This window comes from Indicator indicator, chromosome 3 (assembly GCF_027791375.1).
Source record: "Indicator indicator isolate 239-I01 chromosome 3, UM_Iind_1.1, whole genome shotgun sequence".
NCBI classification, from domain to species: domain Eukaryota; kingdom Metazoa; phylum Chordata; class Aves; order Piciformes; family Indicatoridae; genus Indicator; species Indicator indicator.
The window spans coordinates 47092090-47108568 of NC_072012.1; the positions used below are offsets into that span (position 1 = coordinate 47092090).

Here is a 16479-nt window from a genome sequence, read left to right on the forward strand (position 1 = left end):
CTTGTCTTCCCTCTTTAGGGTTTTCATGAAGCTTAACACATAATCTAAATCCTCTTAAGACTCTTAATTGTCCAGATGGCTTTGCACTACTAGTTTGATGCCATGTGATTAGTGAAGAATTTCTCAAAAAAGCATTCCTCCCCAAAAAATCTTGTGGTTACCTTAGTAAGGCAGCTGCAAGCAAGTCTGTCTGTCTGTCTTTTTAAATGATTCATTGTGTTAAGCACGTATTCAGGTGCAGGCATTTTTGTGTCTGTAGAAACATGTTTGAAACAGCAGTTTTAGTTACAGCTTTTCAGATAGGTTCTTAGAAATAGGAAATAAACACATCAAAGCTCCTACGAGGTGAGCATCTCACCTTTGAAAATAGGATTGTGGTTATATAGTCTGTGATGAAGAATACAGGAAAATAATTCACCCTTGCTTTTGAAGCATTAGGTGCCTCCTATATATATATAAATCTTAACTGCTGCATGGCTTTCTGAAACGATTAGGAAAACTTAATCTGCTTTGTTTAAAATGTATTTTCCATAAATTCAAGTCTGGCTGTTAAGTCAGGAAGTAAATGTAATTGGGCTCCTAAATTTTATGTAAAGTACATACCCCATATTATGCCTGATAAGATGAATCTTGTTATGCCTTCAAAATACAAGCAATTAGCCTATCAATCTTCAGGAAATTACCCAAACCAACCCAAAACTCTCAGCAAGTAAATAAGTATGTTCTACATAAATCTTTTAAGACCAAACACTGAACTTAATTCCTACAATTTGTAAGTGGTTTAGCATCCATTTCTTCTAACTAGAGAAGAGCAGATTTAGATTGGACATTGGGAACAAGTTCTTTACCATGAGGGTGGTGGAACACTGGAATGGGTTGCCCAGGGAGGTAGTTCACAGGATCACAGGATTCTAGGCATTGGAAGGGACTTGTGGAGGTCTTTGAGTCCACCCCCCCTGCTAGAGCAGGACCATGGAATCTACCACAGGTCGCACAGGAACACATCCAGACAGGGCTGGAAAGTCTTCAGAGAAGGAGACTCCACAACCTCTCTGGGCAGCCTGTTCCAGTGCTCTGTGATTACTGGGCAGTCTGCTCCAGTGCTTACAGTAAAGAAGTTCTTCCTCATGTTGAGGTGGAACTTCTTGTGCTGCAGTCTACATTCTTTGCCCCTTATTCTATCACAGGGCTTGGAGATACTCAAGGTGAGGCTGGGCAAGACTCTGGGCAACCTGATCTAGTTGAGGACGTCCCTGCTTACTGCAGAGGGGGTCGGCTTAGATGACCTTTGGAGATCCCTTCCAACCCAAGCCATTCTATCATTCTGATTCTTTTTCTTCTCTTGTCAGATCATTGAGATAAGAAGACCTGGGTAAGCTAAAGCATATGATTTCTAATTTTTTTTTTCTGCACAATGCTGTAATACATTTTTTAATTTGCTCTTTTTATTTTTTTTTTTCACAGATCCTTTCAGTAGAACAAACATTTAGAAGCAGAAGTCCTTACTCGTGATTCTGTGGTATCCAAGGCGCATCAGGCACCATCCTCAGTTGATTCCTTCAGTATTTTTGGCCAGAGGGAGAGTTTTCTTCAGCACTTGTCCATCTCTGAAGTTGACTTCTTACTGTTTTTCTTGTATTACAAATGCCTAAGAACAGCAAGGTAGTGAAAAGAGAACTAGATGATGATGTCATCGAGTCAGTTAAGGACCTTCTTTCTAATGAAGACTCTTCAGATGATGCCTTTAAGAAGAGTGAACTGATGGTTGATGATCAGGAAGAAAAAGACACAGATGTTGAAGAAGGCTCAGATGTAGAAGATGAAAGACCTGCTTGGAACAGCAAACTCCAGTATATTCTGGCACAAGTTGGATTTTCTGTGGGATTGGGGAATGTGTGGCGATTCCCATATCTGTGTCAGAAAAATGGTGGAGGTAAGTCCTGTATTAGCTGTGAAAGATACCATGGGAAAACCTGCTCCAGCATGTCAGGGCTTTCTTTTAATTTCTGCCAGAGCCTATGAGGAAAACCACATATTCTTTTTATTTAGAGAGACACATCAGTTTTAAGTAGCAAGTCTTACAAGATTCCCTTTCCACATTTTAGGGACAAAATTCTTGATATGACCCTGACTAGTAGCTAAGCAAAACACATTTATGAAGGAAAACCACATATTCTTTTTATTTAGAGAGACACATCAATTTAAGTAGCAAGTGTTACAGGATTCCCTTTCCACATTTTAGGGGACAAAGTTCTTGATATGACCCTGACTAGTGGCTAAGCAAAACACATTTATGAAGAGGCAGAGTTATTTAGGACGTGGTTATTACTGTGTTAGTGTTCTTTACAGTACTTGGACAATAAATCAAGGCATTAAATCTGGATCCACTTAAAAGTCCAAATCCACTTTTAAATACCAAAGCAGTTTTCAGTTGTTATTATTTACACCTTAACTTTTCAATTGCTTTTAGCTCCTAGGCTATTTAATCACAGTTTACTTTCTGGAAGAAGAACAAAATAATGTAGGAGTGAAAAGGATTTTTTTTTTTTTCTGATAATGAATAATTGAAGTCATTACATTAAGAAAATGCATCTGTTTTGTGCTGTTATACAATTAACTACTGTCCTAAATAATGAGTTACTTTTCTCTTAGAACAGTTTTTTAGCTTTCCATTTATGATCTTGAATGTAGTATGAAGTAGGAGGCTGAAGACCTTCCTTCCTTGGTGAAAGATCTGCTCTACTGTACCTTACTATGCTACATTCATGCACATCCTATCGTATGTAATTACTTAGATGAAATCAAAACACACCTGTCACTTTTAATGGTAGAAAAAGAGAATCTGTACTACAAAGCAGAAAATAAAGAACAATGTTTTCATTCCTGCTGGGTTTTAAATACTGAATGACAAAAGTGATGTAATTGAGGAGTGTAGAAATGAGCCTAGAATATAATCAGAGTATAATCCTGTAATTTATTTGTTGGTTTTTTTTTTTTTTCTCTCAGGGAGTTCAAGCATTAAAAATCGAGTTTATACTTTCAAATATTCCATCTCCAGGATAAAGTCTAAATTCTTAAATATATACTTACTGTAAAATTTGGGGTTTCACTCTCATTTCACTTTTTTTTTTTTTCCTTCCTCTGTTCTGGAAAGTTGATTTAATAATTTGCATGAAACCTAAAATTATCTTTAACTGTATTAACTGAGCAAACGAATAGTTTCTCAAAAAACATGGTTTTTCAGTGAGTGACAGTCTCATCTAGTCTACCAGATAAAATACAGGTTTGATCATGTATCCCTGCTAGTTGGAAAACATAAATACAGTTGATAGCTAACAGTTTTTAAACCAAACTGCATCATAGCTTAGGTATAGCTATTAAAATGTTTAGTTTCTGTACCAATGCATCCTTAGTATGGTATCAAGATGTGGTCCAAAGGATAAAGCATTCCAGAAGTTTGTTTTGTGTAGTTGTATCTGCTTTGAAGAGTCTGTGTTTAGTGTAGTATTACTAATTTTTGCAAGCCCATTGGATTCTCCTTTGAAGCAACAGAAAAGATCTCTTGGTGGTGTTCTTAAGCTGCTGGTTTCCTGTTGTTAGGTGCTTTTAAAGTTACTGTGCCCGTGAGTGTGAATTTAATTCAGACAAGGTATAAATGTGTTAATTACTTCACAGTTTAGACAAAACCCCTTCAACCCTCAGGGATTATGGCATTTCATTAATCTAACTTGAAAAAATACGTACAGAGTCATTTCAGGTTGAAATGAAATGTTTTGTCCTGTGCTGTCATTGCAGGAACTTGCACATGTAACATAGTCTGTGGGCACAATGTTTTCTGCACGTAGCTGAAACAAGATTTATTTGGCTTTTAACAGTCATTTTGTACCATTTTAGCAAACAGCAGCCTTCAGAGCAACAGAGAAAAGCAAGTGGTCATTAGAGCTAACACTTTCTTGGTTTTCAGGTTAATTGTAATGCAAGATGGAGAGGGTGGCACAAAACACTGAAATGTGCAAAGTCTATTGGTGCCTGTGCAGATAGAGAGGTAATATTTAGGAGTGGGTATAAAGAATAGGAGAAGGGAGGTAAAAGTTTAAATGCATGGTGAAAAAGCCTACACAAATTTTACATGGGGTTACAGTTTTCTGCTACACATTATTTCTTTATGTTTCCCTCTAGGTAAAATTAGAGTGGGTTTCTGCAACCTATTCACAGAATCACAGAATGTACTTGATTAGAAGAGACCTTCAGGATCATCTGGTCCAACTTTTGACCCAGGACTGAAGGGTCAACACTAAACCATGTCCCTAGGTGCCAGGTCCACATACTGCTTGAACACCTCCAGGGATGGTGACTCCACCACCGCCCTGGCCAGACCATTCCAGCGTTTGAGAACCCTTTCAGTGAAGAAATATTTCCTAATATCCAGCCTGAACCTTCCCTGGTGCAGCTGGTAACCATTTCCTCTGGTTCTGTTGCTTGCCATCAAGAAGAGGCTGCCCCCTCCTCACTCCAACCTCCCTTCAGGTAGTTGCAGAAAGTAATGAGGTCTCCCCTCACCCTCCTCCTCTCCAGATCACACAATCCCAACTGTCTGACTTGCCTAGATCCCACTGTAAAGCTTCCCTACCCTCTAGCATTCTAAATATCAGTCAGAACTCTTCTGTAGTCTTTTCCTGAGAACACTTTCCTACAACTACCTGTTGAAGTCTGTGAGTGTAAGGTGAAGACCCTTTCTGTGGATTTTCATTTGAATTGTTTCAGTGAAGTGTTTGGCTAAATCCCCACCTTCATTTTGTCCAAACATTTTTTCATTCTCTTCTCCGTTCAAGGAACTTATAACTGGCAAATACATTTGATCAGGCAAGGAGAGTATATTAAGAAGTCATAAATGAATAAATATACTTTGAATTTAAGCCAGAAAATAAGTAAACATATAGTTACTCATTGGTTTCCCTCACAGGTTTCTTCCAACATTTAATGTTCCAAAGCTCCCAGTAAAAGATAAGGCAAATTCTAACCATGCAGTAATCTTCATTTTTGTCTTTTTTTTTTAAGCTTGTCTGACAGGAACAACAAAATTAACAAAATAAACATAGTAAAGACACAGGATAGCTCCAATAGATGTGGATTATTAGAGGATTTTGTGGGGAAAAAAAATTGGTTACCTCCAAGTTTTCTACAGGGATTGGGTTTGTGACTGGGCTGTGACCTGTGGTACACCAGCACTCCTGACTTCACAGTTCTGTACTGCTTCTGAGATACCACCTTTAAAGGTGTCTTGTTCACTGTTATGCTGCACTGATGCTTGGACCTCCATAGGTATCTTTTCAATCTGTTTCTGACTGGTCTGGACCACCAAATCAATTTCCTTTCCAATCACTGTTCCCGACTCTGGTCTGTACCACCAGACCAATTTCCTCCACTTTATTTCTTGAGATCCCTTAATAGTTTTTCCTATTGCTTTAATTCATATAAACTTAAAAAAAAATATTTAGGGCAAGTTCTACTACATTTTATGTTCAACTAGGTTACAGCTAGATTAGGTAGCTCTTCATTGGCTCTTTCCCAGGAAATGTTCGCCATGAAAGGGGAGAGAAGAGGCCAGTACAGAGCTGGGGTGAACTTCAATTCACATTGGAGAGGTAGTTGCAATGCAGGAAGTGTCAAGAGAAAAAAAGAAGCTGGGAGGAGACTGAGAACACTCCAGTGTGCTTGTTTTCTTTATTTGGGTTGAGGGGGAGAGGGGAGGCAAAGGAGTTTTAGGCCCTGTGAATGAGGGGCTGGAGGTGTTCAGTAAAGTTTTGAGGAACTCCATATGGATATCTTCACCTCCTTCACCTCTGTCCTCACCATAGATCCTTCTTAACCCTCACAGGCAATGCCCATTTGGTGCTTCAGGCACCTCTTCCATCCATTGCAACCTCACAGATAAAACCTTTTTTCTTCCTTGATGCCTTACCAAGGGTATTTGCATTGGAACTGGGTATGCTCTAACTGCACTTTCAAGAATTTCAGTATTTCTCATCCTGACACTGTAACAGTTTCTTCATTACTCTTTGCCTAGCTGAAGATGAGTATGTGTGTTTCTTCAGATAGGTGCAGTTCCTATATAGCAATTTCATAACCTGTGTTAGCATGCATTAGGTTCAGAGCTGCCTCATCTTCCTGTGATTGATAGCCTTGGCAGTAAACCACTCAGGTCTACTCAGTCTTGCCATGAGGCTAATAAATAGTGACAAATAGAAGTATATTTTCTGCTGCTCATTGCAGTCATCTAGTGAATAACTTGCATACCTTTCAGTTTTTTTCCAACAAAGGACATATTGAAAGTTTGTTCTGCCTAGTTGTAATTTCCCTTGATGATGAGCAGAGGTAAAATGGTACCTTCACAAATGGAAGTAACAAAAGCAAGCTGAATCAGCTGTTCTGCTGGATAAAGTGATATATGAGTGAGTGTTACTATGAAGACAAGTTACCTAAGAGATGATTCTAGTGTTGCAGCTGTTATTGGGAGTCTACAATCCACATCCAGGGATTTTCTGTTGCATTTTCCAGAGCATTAACTTCATTTCCCTGATCCTATTTTGTTTGGTGGTTGGTTATTCTTTTTTTTAAGGCCAGCCTCTTTAATATCTCTGTAACACAAAACTTCAAAAGAACTAGTAAGCAATGCTAAACAGATAAAAGCTGTGAGCAGCATAGGGAAACCTGTAGCAGATCATCTTGCTCTTCTGTTTTGAGAGGATTGACATGAGTGGAGTCATATCAGAAGTTTTTAGAGTTAAGTACCCTGAATTCTATAGTGAAACACCAGCAGACTGAACAGTTAAGTTCTTGCAGTCTTATAAAAAATCACAGCAGCTATTGCTGAGAACTTCTAAGGCAATAATAGGTCAACTGTTAAAGACTGAGCAGTCATTAAGAGCTACAGACTGCCTAACACAAGCAGAATGGTAGCAAAGCAAGAATTCCAGCACTTGAGTATGGAGTCACTGACTTCATTATTTAGCTCTTCCTCAAGAATTTGTAGTCTGTTCCTAGAATTCAGGATTCTTTTGTAAGTTCTGGTGTAAGGCTTATTATCAGACTCAAAATTTAATTGCGCTTCAGGGTGCTGTAAGTGTCCTTTTTATTCTAAGTGTAATTTTTCATTAAAATTTATTGGTGAAAGGGATTTTAAGCACAGTCTTGTAGGACAGACTACAAACCTACAGATAAACCATAAACAGTTTTAGCAGGATTTTTCTAATAAAAGTTTGTGTTTTGTCATGGTAAATAATTTCTCTTGTAGGACATCAGTAGACTGAAAACTCAAAACCCTTAATAGTGTTTCATTGCCCACTTCTCATAACCATGAAAATTTTGCCATTCAGCAGGGTCCAGCATCTGGGTCGAGACAATCCCAAGCAGAAATCCAGGCTGGGCAGTGACTGGCTGGGGAGCAGCCCGGAGGATAGAGACTTGGGGGTGCTGGTGAGAAGCTCAACATGAGCCAGCAGTGAGCACTTGCAGCCCAGAAAGCCAAGCAGAGCCTGGGCTGCATCAGGAGAAGTGTGGCCAGCAGGGCAAGGGAGGTGATTCTCCCCCTCTGCTCTGCTCTGCTCTGCTGAGACCCCACCTGGAGTACTGCATCCAGTTCTGGAGCCTCTATTACAAGAGGGCTATGGACATGCTGGAAGGTGTCCAGAGAAGGCCACCAGGATGATCAGAGGGCTGGAGCTGCTCTGCTATGGAGACAGACTGAGAGAGTTGGGGCTGTTCAGTCTGGAGAAGAGGAGGCTCCGAGGTGACCTTCTTGTGGCCTTCCAGTATCTGAAGGGGGCTACAAGAAAGCTGGGGAGGGACTTTTTAGGCTATCAGGGAGTGACAGGACTAGGGGGAATGGAATAAAGCTGGAAGTGGGGAGATTCAGACTGGACGTGAGGAAGAAGTTCTTCCCCATGAGAGTGGTGAGAGCCTGGAATGGGTTGTCCAGGGAGGTGGTTGAGGCCCCATCCCTGGAGGTGTTTAAGGCCAGGCTGGATGTGGCTCTGGCCAGCCTGCTGTAGTGTGAGGTGTCCCTGCCCATGGCAGGGGGGTTGGAACTGGATGATCCTGGTGGTCCCTTCCAACCCTGACTGATTCTATGATTTTCCTCTGAATATCAGCTTCTTGCTAGCTTTCTTTTAATCATGTGTCCAGTAAGCTGTAATAACTGGAATGTCTCTTCAAGGCAGTGCTAAAGCTCACCTTCATTTAATAAGAATTAATTCAGATACTGGAAACTTAATTAAAAGCCAGCACAGCAGCAGTCGAACCAAATCTAGAAAGTTACTGTATTTTACAGGTTGCATTAAGGATGACTAGGAGAAAAAAAGTTCTTCTGTAGTATCAAGATAGCAATGGTTATGTTGTCTTGCATTATGGCTTCTGAAATTATTTCAGAAGGAAGGAGATGGACCCGATGGAGCAGGTCCAGAGAAGGGCCATGAGAATGCTCAGGGGGTTGGAGCAGCTCTGCTATGAGGCCAGGCTGAGGGAGCTGGGGGTGTTCAGCCTGGAGAAGAGGAGGCTCTGGGGAGACCTAATAGCAGCCTGCCAGTACCTGAAGGGGGCTACAAGAAGGATGGAGAGAGACTGTTTGCAAAGGGCTGCAGGGACAGGATGAGGGGCAATGGCTTCAGACTAGAGCAGAGCAGAATTAGATCGGATGTTAGGAACGAGTTCTTTACTATGAGGGTGGTGGAACACTGGAACAGGTTGCCCAGGGAGGTGGTTGGGGCCCATTCCTGGAGATCTTCAAGGTGAGGCTGGAGAGGGCTCTGGGCAGCCTGATCTAGTTGGGGATGTCCCTGCTGACTGCTGAGGGAGTTGGACTGGATGACCTTTGGAGGTCTCTTCCAGGCCAGACCATTCTGTGACTGTATGATTTTCTAAGTCTTTGATCACTATGAGTCACATCATCTTATGGTTTGTTTGTTTTTCCCCAGATACTTGCAACAACTTAAATCAAACCCACTGTTTATATTTCACTTCTAGCAGTAATGTTGCCAAATGTAGAAATATCGTAATACCAAGGGAGACAATTTACCAGCTAGCCCACTATGGTGGTTGGTTAAAGGGAAAAACAAAAGGAAAAGGAAATTAAAAAGTAGCAATCAAAGCAGTGTCCATGCACTGATTTATTAAGATTTATTACTTCCTTCTACTGAGAAAACATGAGGTATTTTTTCTAGATTTTTTTTTTTCCTTCTTGAAGTTGAGGTGTGTTTTTTCATGCAGAAGTGTTTAAGGCCAAAATGTACCCAAAAATTGACTTTTGATATACCAAAATGTACCCAAAAATTGAATTTTGAAAATGTGGAAAGGAGACGTGGGGATCCTGAACTATACAGAACTGCACTATTCAGAAGGCTGATGGGCAGATGGATGTGGCAGACAATATAACTAACTGTAGGGTGGTGCTCAATGCCTGCCTGTGTAATTTATTCTTCAAATTCAAAAATTACCCACTTTTGTAACTCCAAGGACTCGTGCACTGGTGATTAAGAGATCTGCTGAGCTGTATCTGTGCTGATTCTGTTTTATGGTGAAGATGTCTTAAGAGTTCTTGGAGATATGTCTAGCTTCAAGGGAAGGCTGAAACAAAATACTTGTTCAGAGATGCCGTGGTTTCATGTGGACTCTGGAGTGCAGAAGCCCTCTGCAGCTGTGTTTAACAGCTGTATAATGCATAGATGTGTAATCCATCTATATCCAAATGATATCACACTGAAACTTAACACTGTTTTCCATTATGTCCTTCTTTTGTGGAGGGTCACAAGGTCAGAATTGGAGCTCAGCAGGTTTGAATGATCAGAGGACCAGTGCTTAAGGTACTATGCACAAGCCCTGCAGTATTGAAGTGAACTCTGCTGGCTGCTCACACCAGGGTTGTGTCGTGTGTGATGTCATGTGGAGGTTTAACACCACATTTATTTAACTCATTTACTTGAATCTAACTGATAAATGCATTGATACTGCACCATAAAACACCCACCTCAGCCCAGTCTTTAAACATGTGCTTAACTTTGCAGCCTTGTGATTAAGGTTGTGGACTGGGACACTGAAGAGCTGGGTTCAGTTCCTGCTCTAGTACAGTTCATCCAGTGGGATACAGGGTAAGTCACTTAGGCCCCAATTTTCTTGAGCTGTTTAGGTGCTCAGCTATGCAACACCTGTCTAATTGAGACCTCAGGTATCCTTTACAGTAGTGCTATATGAAAAAAAAAACAAAAAACAACTGTGTACTGTTTTCAATTAATTGTGTGATCAGCTTTTTTTAAGTTAGTGATGCCAAAGTTTCTCGTTTGCAATTTGAGTTATCAGCATACAAATCTCAACAGAAGTGTTGAGGGAGTGTTGATGATAAACCAAGGGGGTTTGGTGGTGTTACTCATCTTGCATATTCTGAAGACAGTTCCCCTTGTTCTGGAATGTGGTGGTTACTCTATTTCAGTTTCCCTCACATTTATTTCCTTCTGGTTTTGTTGTCCCTCCATAGCAAAAAGTAAGACTTTTATGTTCTTTCCATTTTATGCACATGCAAAGGGAACCAGAAGAAATACTGAGTGGGAATTGTGGTGGGTTGAAAATTCCACAGCCCCCACCTCCCAACATTAAATTGCCAGACCAGCTCAGTTGGAAGCAACTGAAAGCTGTATTTACAAGCAAAGCAGCAACCTACAATGGAATGCAATGAATATGTTCAAAATATACAGGATTTACAATGTTTACAGGTAATTACAATTAATGAACAGCACAGTGGACCCCCGCCCCGGCCAAAGACCAGGGGACCTACAACAGCTTCTCCCTTCCCTGCCTCCTCCCCTACCCCCCTGTACACAAGGGACAAGAGAGAGAAGCAGAGAAGTTCATAGCAGTCAAAACAATGCAGCCAAGGTCAAGCAGAAGCCAGCAGAAGCACAAAGTTAGCATCTCTCAGCCCCATGAAGCAAGAAGAGAGATTGTTTTGGTACAACTACTTTAAGTCCCTTATTTCTTCCAATGAGATTGTTTAGAACTACCATTATTTTCCTTTTTACACCCAATAGTGATTTATTTACATTCTACTACTTTCTGTTCAAGATCCGTGGAAATTTTTTTAAAGGCATAGCCTAAAACTACCACAAGGACTGTAGCTGCTACCTCAGTAGAAACAATACCTAAGCAGGCACTTTGTAATATGATGAAATGGGTAGACAGACCGTGGTGGTTAGCTCGAGAAGACTATTGTAGGCTCAAAGCTGAGAGATTGTTCAGAGCCTGGCATAGGTTTTGCCCCAGATGGCATTGTTGCATGTCATTATATGAAAATAGAGAAGAAAAGCAGCCTACAGACTGAGGCAAATAAGATCAATGTTCTTTGTCTGGTCCACTAGTAGTTTTTCTCAGATTTTATTTGTCTTTTTTTTTTCCTGTTCTTCATAGAGTCAGGATTGTGGTTATTCCATTCTTGGGATCTGTTTAAGATCTTTAAAATGGAAGGTGATGTCCAATTTGTACATATTTCATGAAAAGTGAAACAGGAATGGATAGGAATTGATAGGAACGGATAGGAATTGATAGGAATGGATAGTGCCAGAAAATCTAAGGCACAGCTTAGGAAAATGTAACTTTTCTAAACTAAACTGCAATCCATGAGATCAGCTGCCTGCTAAGGATATGAAATGACAGTGGATTTCAATAGACTCCTAAAAAAAACCCTAGAAAGTTGATGCTGGATGAAGAAACTTCAAAAGTAGGACTTCGCTGGAGTTGAGGATAAATCCCAAATTGCTTTCCAAACTTTGCTCAGCTGCTCTCTCATCAGAGATGAATAAACTGATTATACAACTTAATAGCTCTGGGTCTAAGCTTTCGCAGCCTTTAGATCTTTGCTATAGAGCTTGCTCCACCATGCTGCAGTCTGCATCTCTCCACAAGTGCTTTTCTTTAGCCTTACAATGGCTGCAATCACAAGTCCTAAGCTCTTTGAGTTAGTTGGCCAGCACAGTACTCTATATTGTAGCATGGGAGCCAGGCGTTAGAAAATTAGATTCTATGCTGCTAATTGCTGATGTCTAAATGTTTTGTTAGCTCTAGTACTAAATACTCTGTAGCACCAGGGAGAAAGTTGGACTCTGAACTTGTCAGTGTGTTTAGTGTAAGGATGTATTTGCTTGCAGTTAGTTTTACGGAAAGAAATGAGCATTTCTCATTTTGAGCATTTCCTCGTTTGAGCATTTCCTGAGAATAAGACCTTAAAAAAATATATATATATATATTCATATACGTATTTCTGCTGGGCAGTTTCCAGCCATTCTGCCCCAGGCCTGGGGCAGTCATGGGATTGTTGTGACCCAAGCACAGGAGCCAGCATTTGTCCTTCTTGAAGCCTATACAGCTGGCCTCAGCCCATGGAATCAGCCTGTCTAGACCCCTCTGCAGAGCCTTCCTGCCCTCCAGCACATCAACACTGGGTTGATGATCAGGGGGCTGGAGCTCCTCTCCTATGAGGACAGGCTGAGAAAGTTGGGGTTGTTCAGTTTGGAGATGAGAAGGCTCTGAGGAGACCTTCTTGTGGCCTTCCAGTATCTACAAGGAAGCTGGGGAGGGACTTTGTAGATTGTTGGATAGTGATCGGATTAGGGGGAATGGATCCAAACTAGATTGGACAATAGGAAGAAGTTCTTCCCCATGAGGGTGGTGAGACACTGGAACAGGTTGCCCAGGGAGATGGTGGAAGCCTCATCCCAGGATGTTTTTATAAGCCAGACTGGATGTGGCACAGGGCAACCTGATCTAGTGTGAGGTGTCCCTGCCCCTGGCAGGGGTTTTGGAATTAGGTGATCCTTGAGATACTTTCCAACCCTGACAATCCTCTGAGATTCTGTTTGTGATACATATATAAACTAAAGGTGAAGTAACAGTTGCATTTTAAATATGTATTTTAGTAGATTTAGTGAGTACTGCAAGATCTGGATCTACAGTACTCCATTTCCACCTCATGTCTGTGATCTCTGTTTGGAGCCTGGGGTAATCGAGTCAGGGCAGTGAAGTCCAGCCCTCCAGGTGACAAGCAAACTGAGTCCTGCATTCCTCTGCTATAGGAATAGAGAATTCCCTTGACAGGACAAGGGGTAATGGATACAAACTACAGCACAGGAGGTTCCATCTCAACGTGAGGACTGTGAGGCTAACAGAGCACAGGCTGCCCAGAGAGGTTGTGGAGTCTCCTTCTCTGGAGACTTTCCAGCCCAATCTGGATGTGTTTCTGTGTGACCTGTGCTGGATTCTATGGTCCTGCTCTGGCAGGGGGGTTGGACTCGATGATCTCCAAAGGTGCCTTCCAACCCCTAACATCCTGTGAGGCTGCAAATCAAGTTATGAATGGGCACCAAAGAGTCACCGTTGGTTCTGTCTTGCCTGTGGTGCACGGTTTGAGAGGCAGCTGGCAGTTTCACATCCTCTATCTCACATTGTCCCACAACTGCAGATTCATATGAAAGTTCATGCCTTAACAGACAACCTTAAGTTTTCCTCCATCAATTTCCACAGTTGCTATTCCAAAAGCCTTAGGGTTTTTGAAACACCTTACTCTCAGAAAGTCAGTTCCCAAAATGCAAGGTGTGTCTGGTCCTGTTGCAGCAGTGTGTTTCTTCCACTCTTTCCCAGTTAAAACTTATTTCCACCTGCAACTCCAAATCCTTGTTCTCTACGTTGTGAAATTCCCCTTTCTGAGCACCTGAGGTGCACACAATCAACAGTCTGCTGAAACCTCTTAAGATTCAATGAAATTTGGAATATCTTATGCACAGTATTATCTGCATTTACTTTATGAATTCAGTCTTTCTGTCTGTTCCAAGTCAAGACATGGAGTTTTTTTAAGAGATGTTAATCCAGCTCCTGATGCCTCGTTCTATTGCTAAAATGTTAAATCAAATGGCCCAAATTTTACAGGAGCAAACAACTAGTTCAGGTAGTAATTCACTTTCAACAAGGTTTGCCTCGATGGTACAGTGCTTTAGAAATTCAGTGGCTCTGGGGTTTTCATATCTTAGAAGTTGTGTGGCAAAGATTGAGGTAAGATTACTCTTCCCACATGTGATCAAACAAGCTCTGCAGTGAATGATGCTAATTCAAATTTAAAGCTATTGGAAGATTTCTTCTTTGTTGTGTGAAGTTCTAATTCTCCTTCCACTCTTATCTATACTGTGTTCCTTTTACAGGTGCCTATCTTGTGCCATACTTAATCTTGCTACTAATCATAGGAATTCCACTCTTTTTCTTGGAGCTTGCTGTGGGGCAGAGGATCCGCCGGGGGAGTATTGGTGTGTGGAATTACATCAGCCCCAAGCTTGGAGGAATTGGATTTGCAAGCTGTGTAGTAAGTTTTTAACATCAGTTGCATGGTTTGCTTTCAGTCTGTGTGATTCACACTTTGTTTTGATGCAGAAAAAGGCCTCTGATTTGTAGCTGGGCATCAAGGTCAACTTAACCATGTTTCAGAAGATCTTCAAACGTTAGTTAAGGCACTAAAAAATGTTGATGCAGTTGTGTCAGTAAACCCAGGCAGTTTGTGTTCTGTGATAAGGTTTGAAATTGGGGATTAAGGAGCAGAGTAGCCTTCTGGAGGAAAATTGCCTATAAAATCACAGAATGTTAGGGCTTGGAAGGACCTTGAAAGGTCATCCATTCCAACCCCCATGCCAGAGCAAGATCACCTACAGTAGGTCACACAGGAACTCATCCAGGCAGGTTTTGAGTGTCTCCAGAAAAGGAGACTCCACAACCCCCCTGGGCAGGCTGTTCCAGGGCTCTCTGACCCTCGCAATGAAAAAGTTTTTCCTTATGTTCACATGGAACCTCCTCTGCTCCAGCTTTCCCCCACTGCCCCTTGTCCTGTCACTGGACATCACTGAGCAGAGCCTGGCTCCATCCTCCTGACACTTCCCTTCACATCTTTATTAACGTGAATGAGGTCAGCCCTCAAGTCTCCTCTTCTCCAAGCTAAAGAGACTCAGCTCCCTCAGCCTTTCCCCATAAGGGAGATGCTCCAGTCTCTTTATCATGTTTGTGACTCTGCACTGGACTCTTTGAAGCAGAAAGTATAGGAGTTACATGAATAAATACAAGATGAGCAAAATATTTACAATTGAAAATATTTAAAATATTTATTTATTTAGATTTAGATTAGCAGGTTTTTCTGTATCAGTATGTGACCCTAAATTTTCTGTAACCCAATTTCACACTTGTTTAACACTTGATCTATTTGGATTTGTGTACAGGAGAGACAGATGAGAATAATTTTTTTCTTGGTTGTTTTTTTTTTTCTTATTGATAGCTAATAAATTCCTCTTGTCTGAATATAACATCTTCTTGTCTCTTGTTTGAAAACAGTTTAAAAATTGTTGCCTGTTGTGAGAGCTCTCACTGCTTGACAATCAACATCTCTTTTTTTGTTGTGGTTTTTAAGGGTGAAACAAATAAAGGAAGACCTCCAAAACTTCCTTGTTGTACTCAGTCCACCCTGTTACAGGATCAAAAATAATTTTTTAATCTATGCCAGGGTTGACTATACAATAAATGAAGAGGGAGCTTTAATTTAGATGTTAATTTGTACTCTGCACTCTTTAATGAATTAAACAAAGAATGCTTAGATATAAAAGGTAGAAAATTTTAGGTAGTTTAATGGAGCAAGCCATTCAGTTCTTGCTTGAGTTAAAATTAGGTTCAGTGGCTGATGTGCAGAAATAGGCAGTTCAGTGCATTTATTTTTTTCAATGTAATCTACAAATGTAGTTAATAAATGCAACATTTTCATCTTTTTGGTTTTTTTTTTTAGGTATGTTTCTTTGTGGCCCTATACTACAATGTCATTATTGGATGGAGTCTGTTTTACTTTTCCCAGTCATTTCAGCATCCATTACCATGGGACCAGTGTCCTTTAGTTAAAAATGCTTCTCATACCTGTAAGTCTATATTAATGTTCTTAAAAATTTAATATCAAGTAGATAGAATTTGAGATTTTCAACAACAACAACAACAAAAAAAAAAACAGCAACAAAAAAAGAGAAAAATAACACCACAATTCAAAGAGATATTTGTGGGGGAAAAGTGTTGTATGTAAAGCTGGTTCTGTATCTTGTTAGGATGTCACATTATAATACTTGGGGGAAAATACAACAGAGAGACCTCATCAAAAGTGAATATATTGCATTTGGAAAGGAACATCACTGCCAACAGCATTTTAAAGTGTCATGAAATTAAGAGTGCTGCTTAGTGGAGTGAACAAAAATTTCTGATTGCTTTTTTGATGTTGATACTGCTTTTCATGCTTACTTGCTGAAAAACAAAGGTGGAAGAAAGAATATTTCTACATTGCAGTTGGTAGGGTATTTCCTGACAGAAAGCACTGCATTGTTAACAAAGAAAATGGAAAACTATAAACAACTAAATGGATGTGATAAAAGCATG

The 16479-nt window shown here is 40.6% G+C and overlaps 1 protein-coding gene across 1 annotated transcript in view; it reads left to right on the forward strand.

Moving 5' to 3' along the window:
- The first annotated feature begins 1644 nt into the window (after nt 1–1644).
- SLC6A15 (solute carrier family 6 member 15) overlaps nt 1645–16479 on the forward strand; it is a 31573-nt gene continuing 16738 nt past the window's right edge. Inside the window, exons 1-3 of the mRNA XM_054399416.1 lie at nt 1645–1933; nt 14232–14389; nt 15848–15974. Coding sequence (XP_054255391.1) covers nt 1645–1933; nt 14232–14389; nt 15848–15974 — 574 coding nt within the window. The remainder of the gene's footprint in view (nt 1934–14231; nt 14390–15847; nt 15975–16479) is intronic.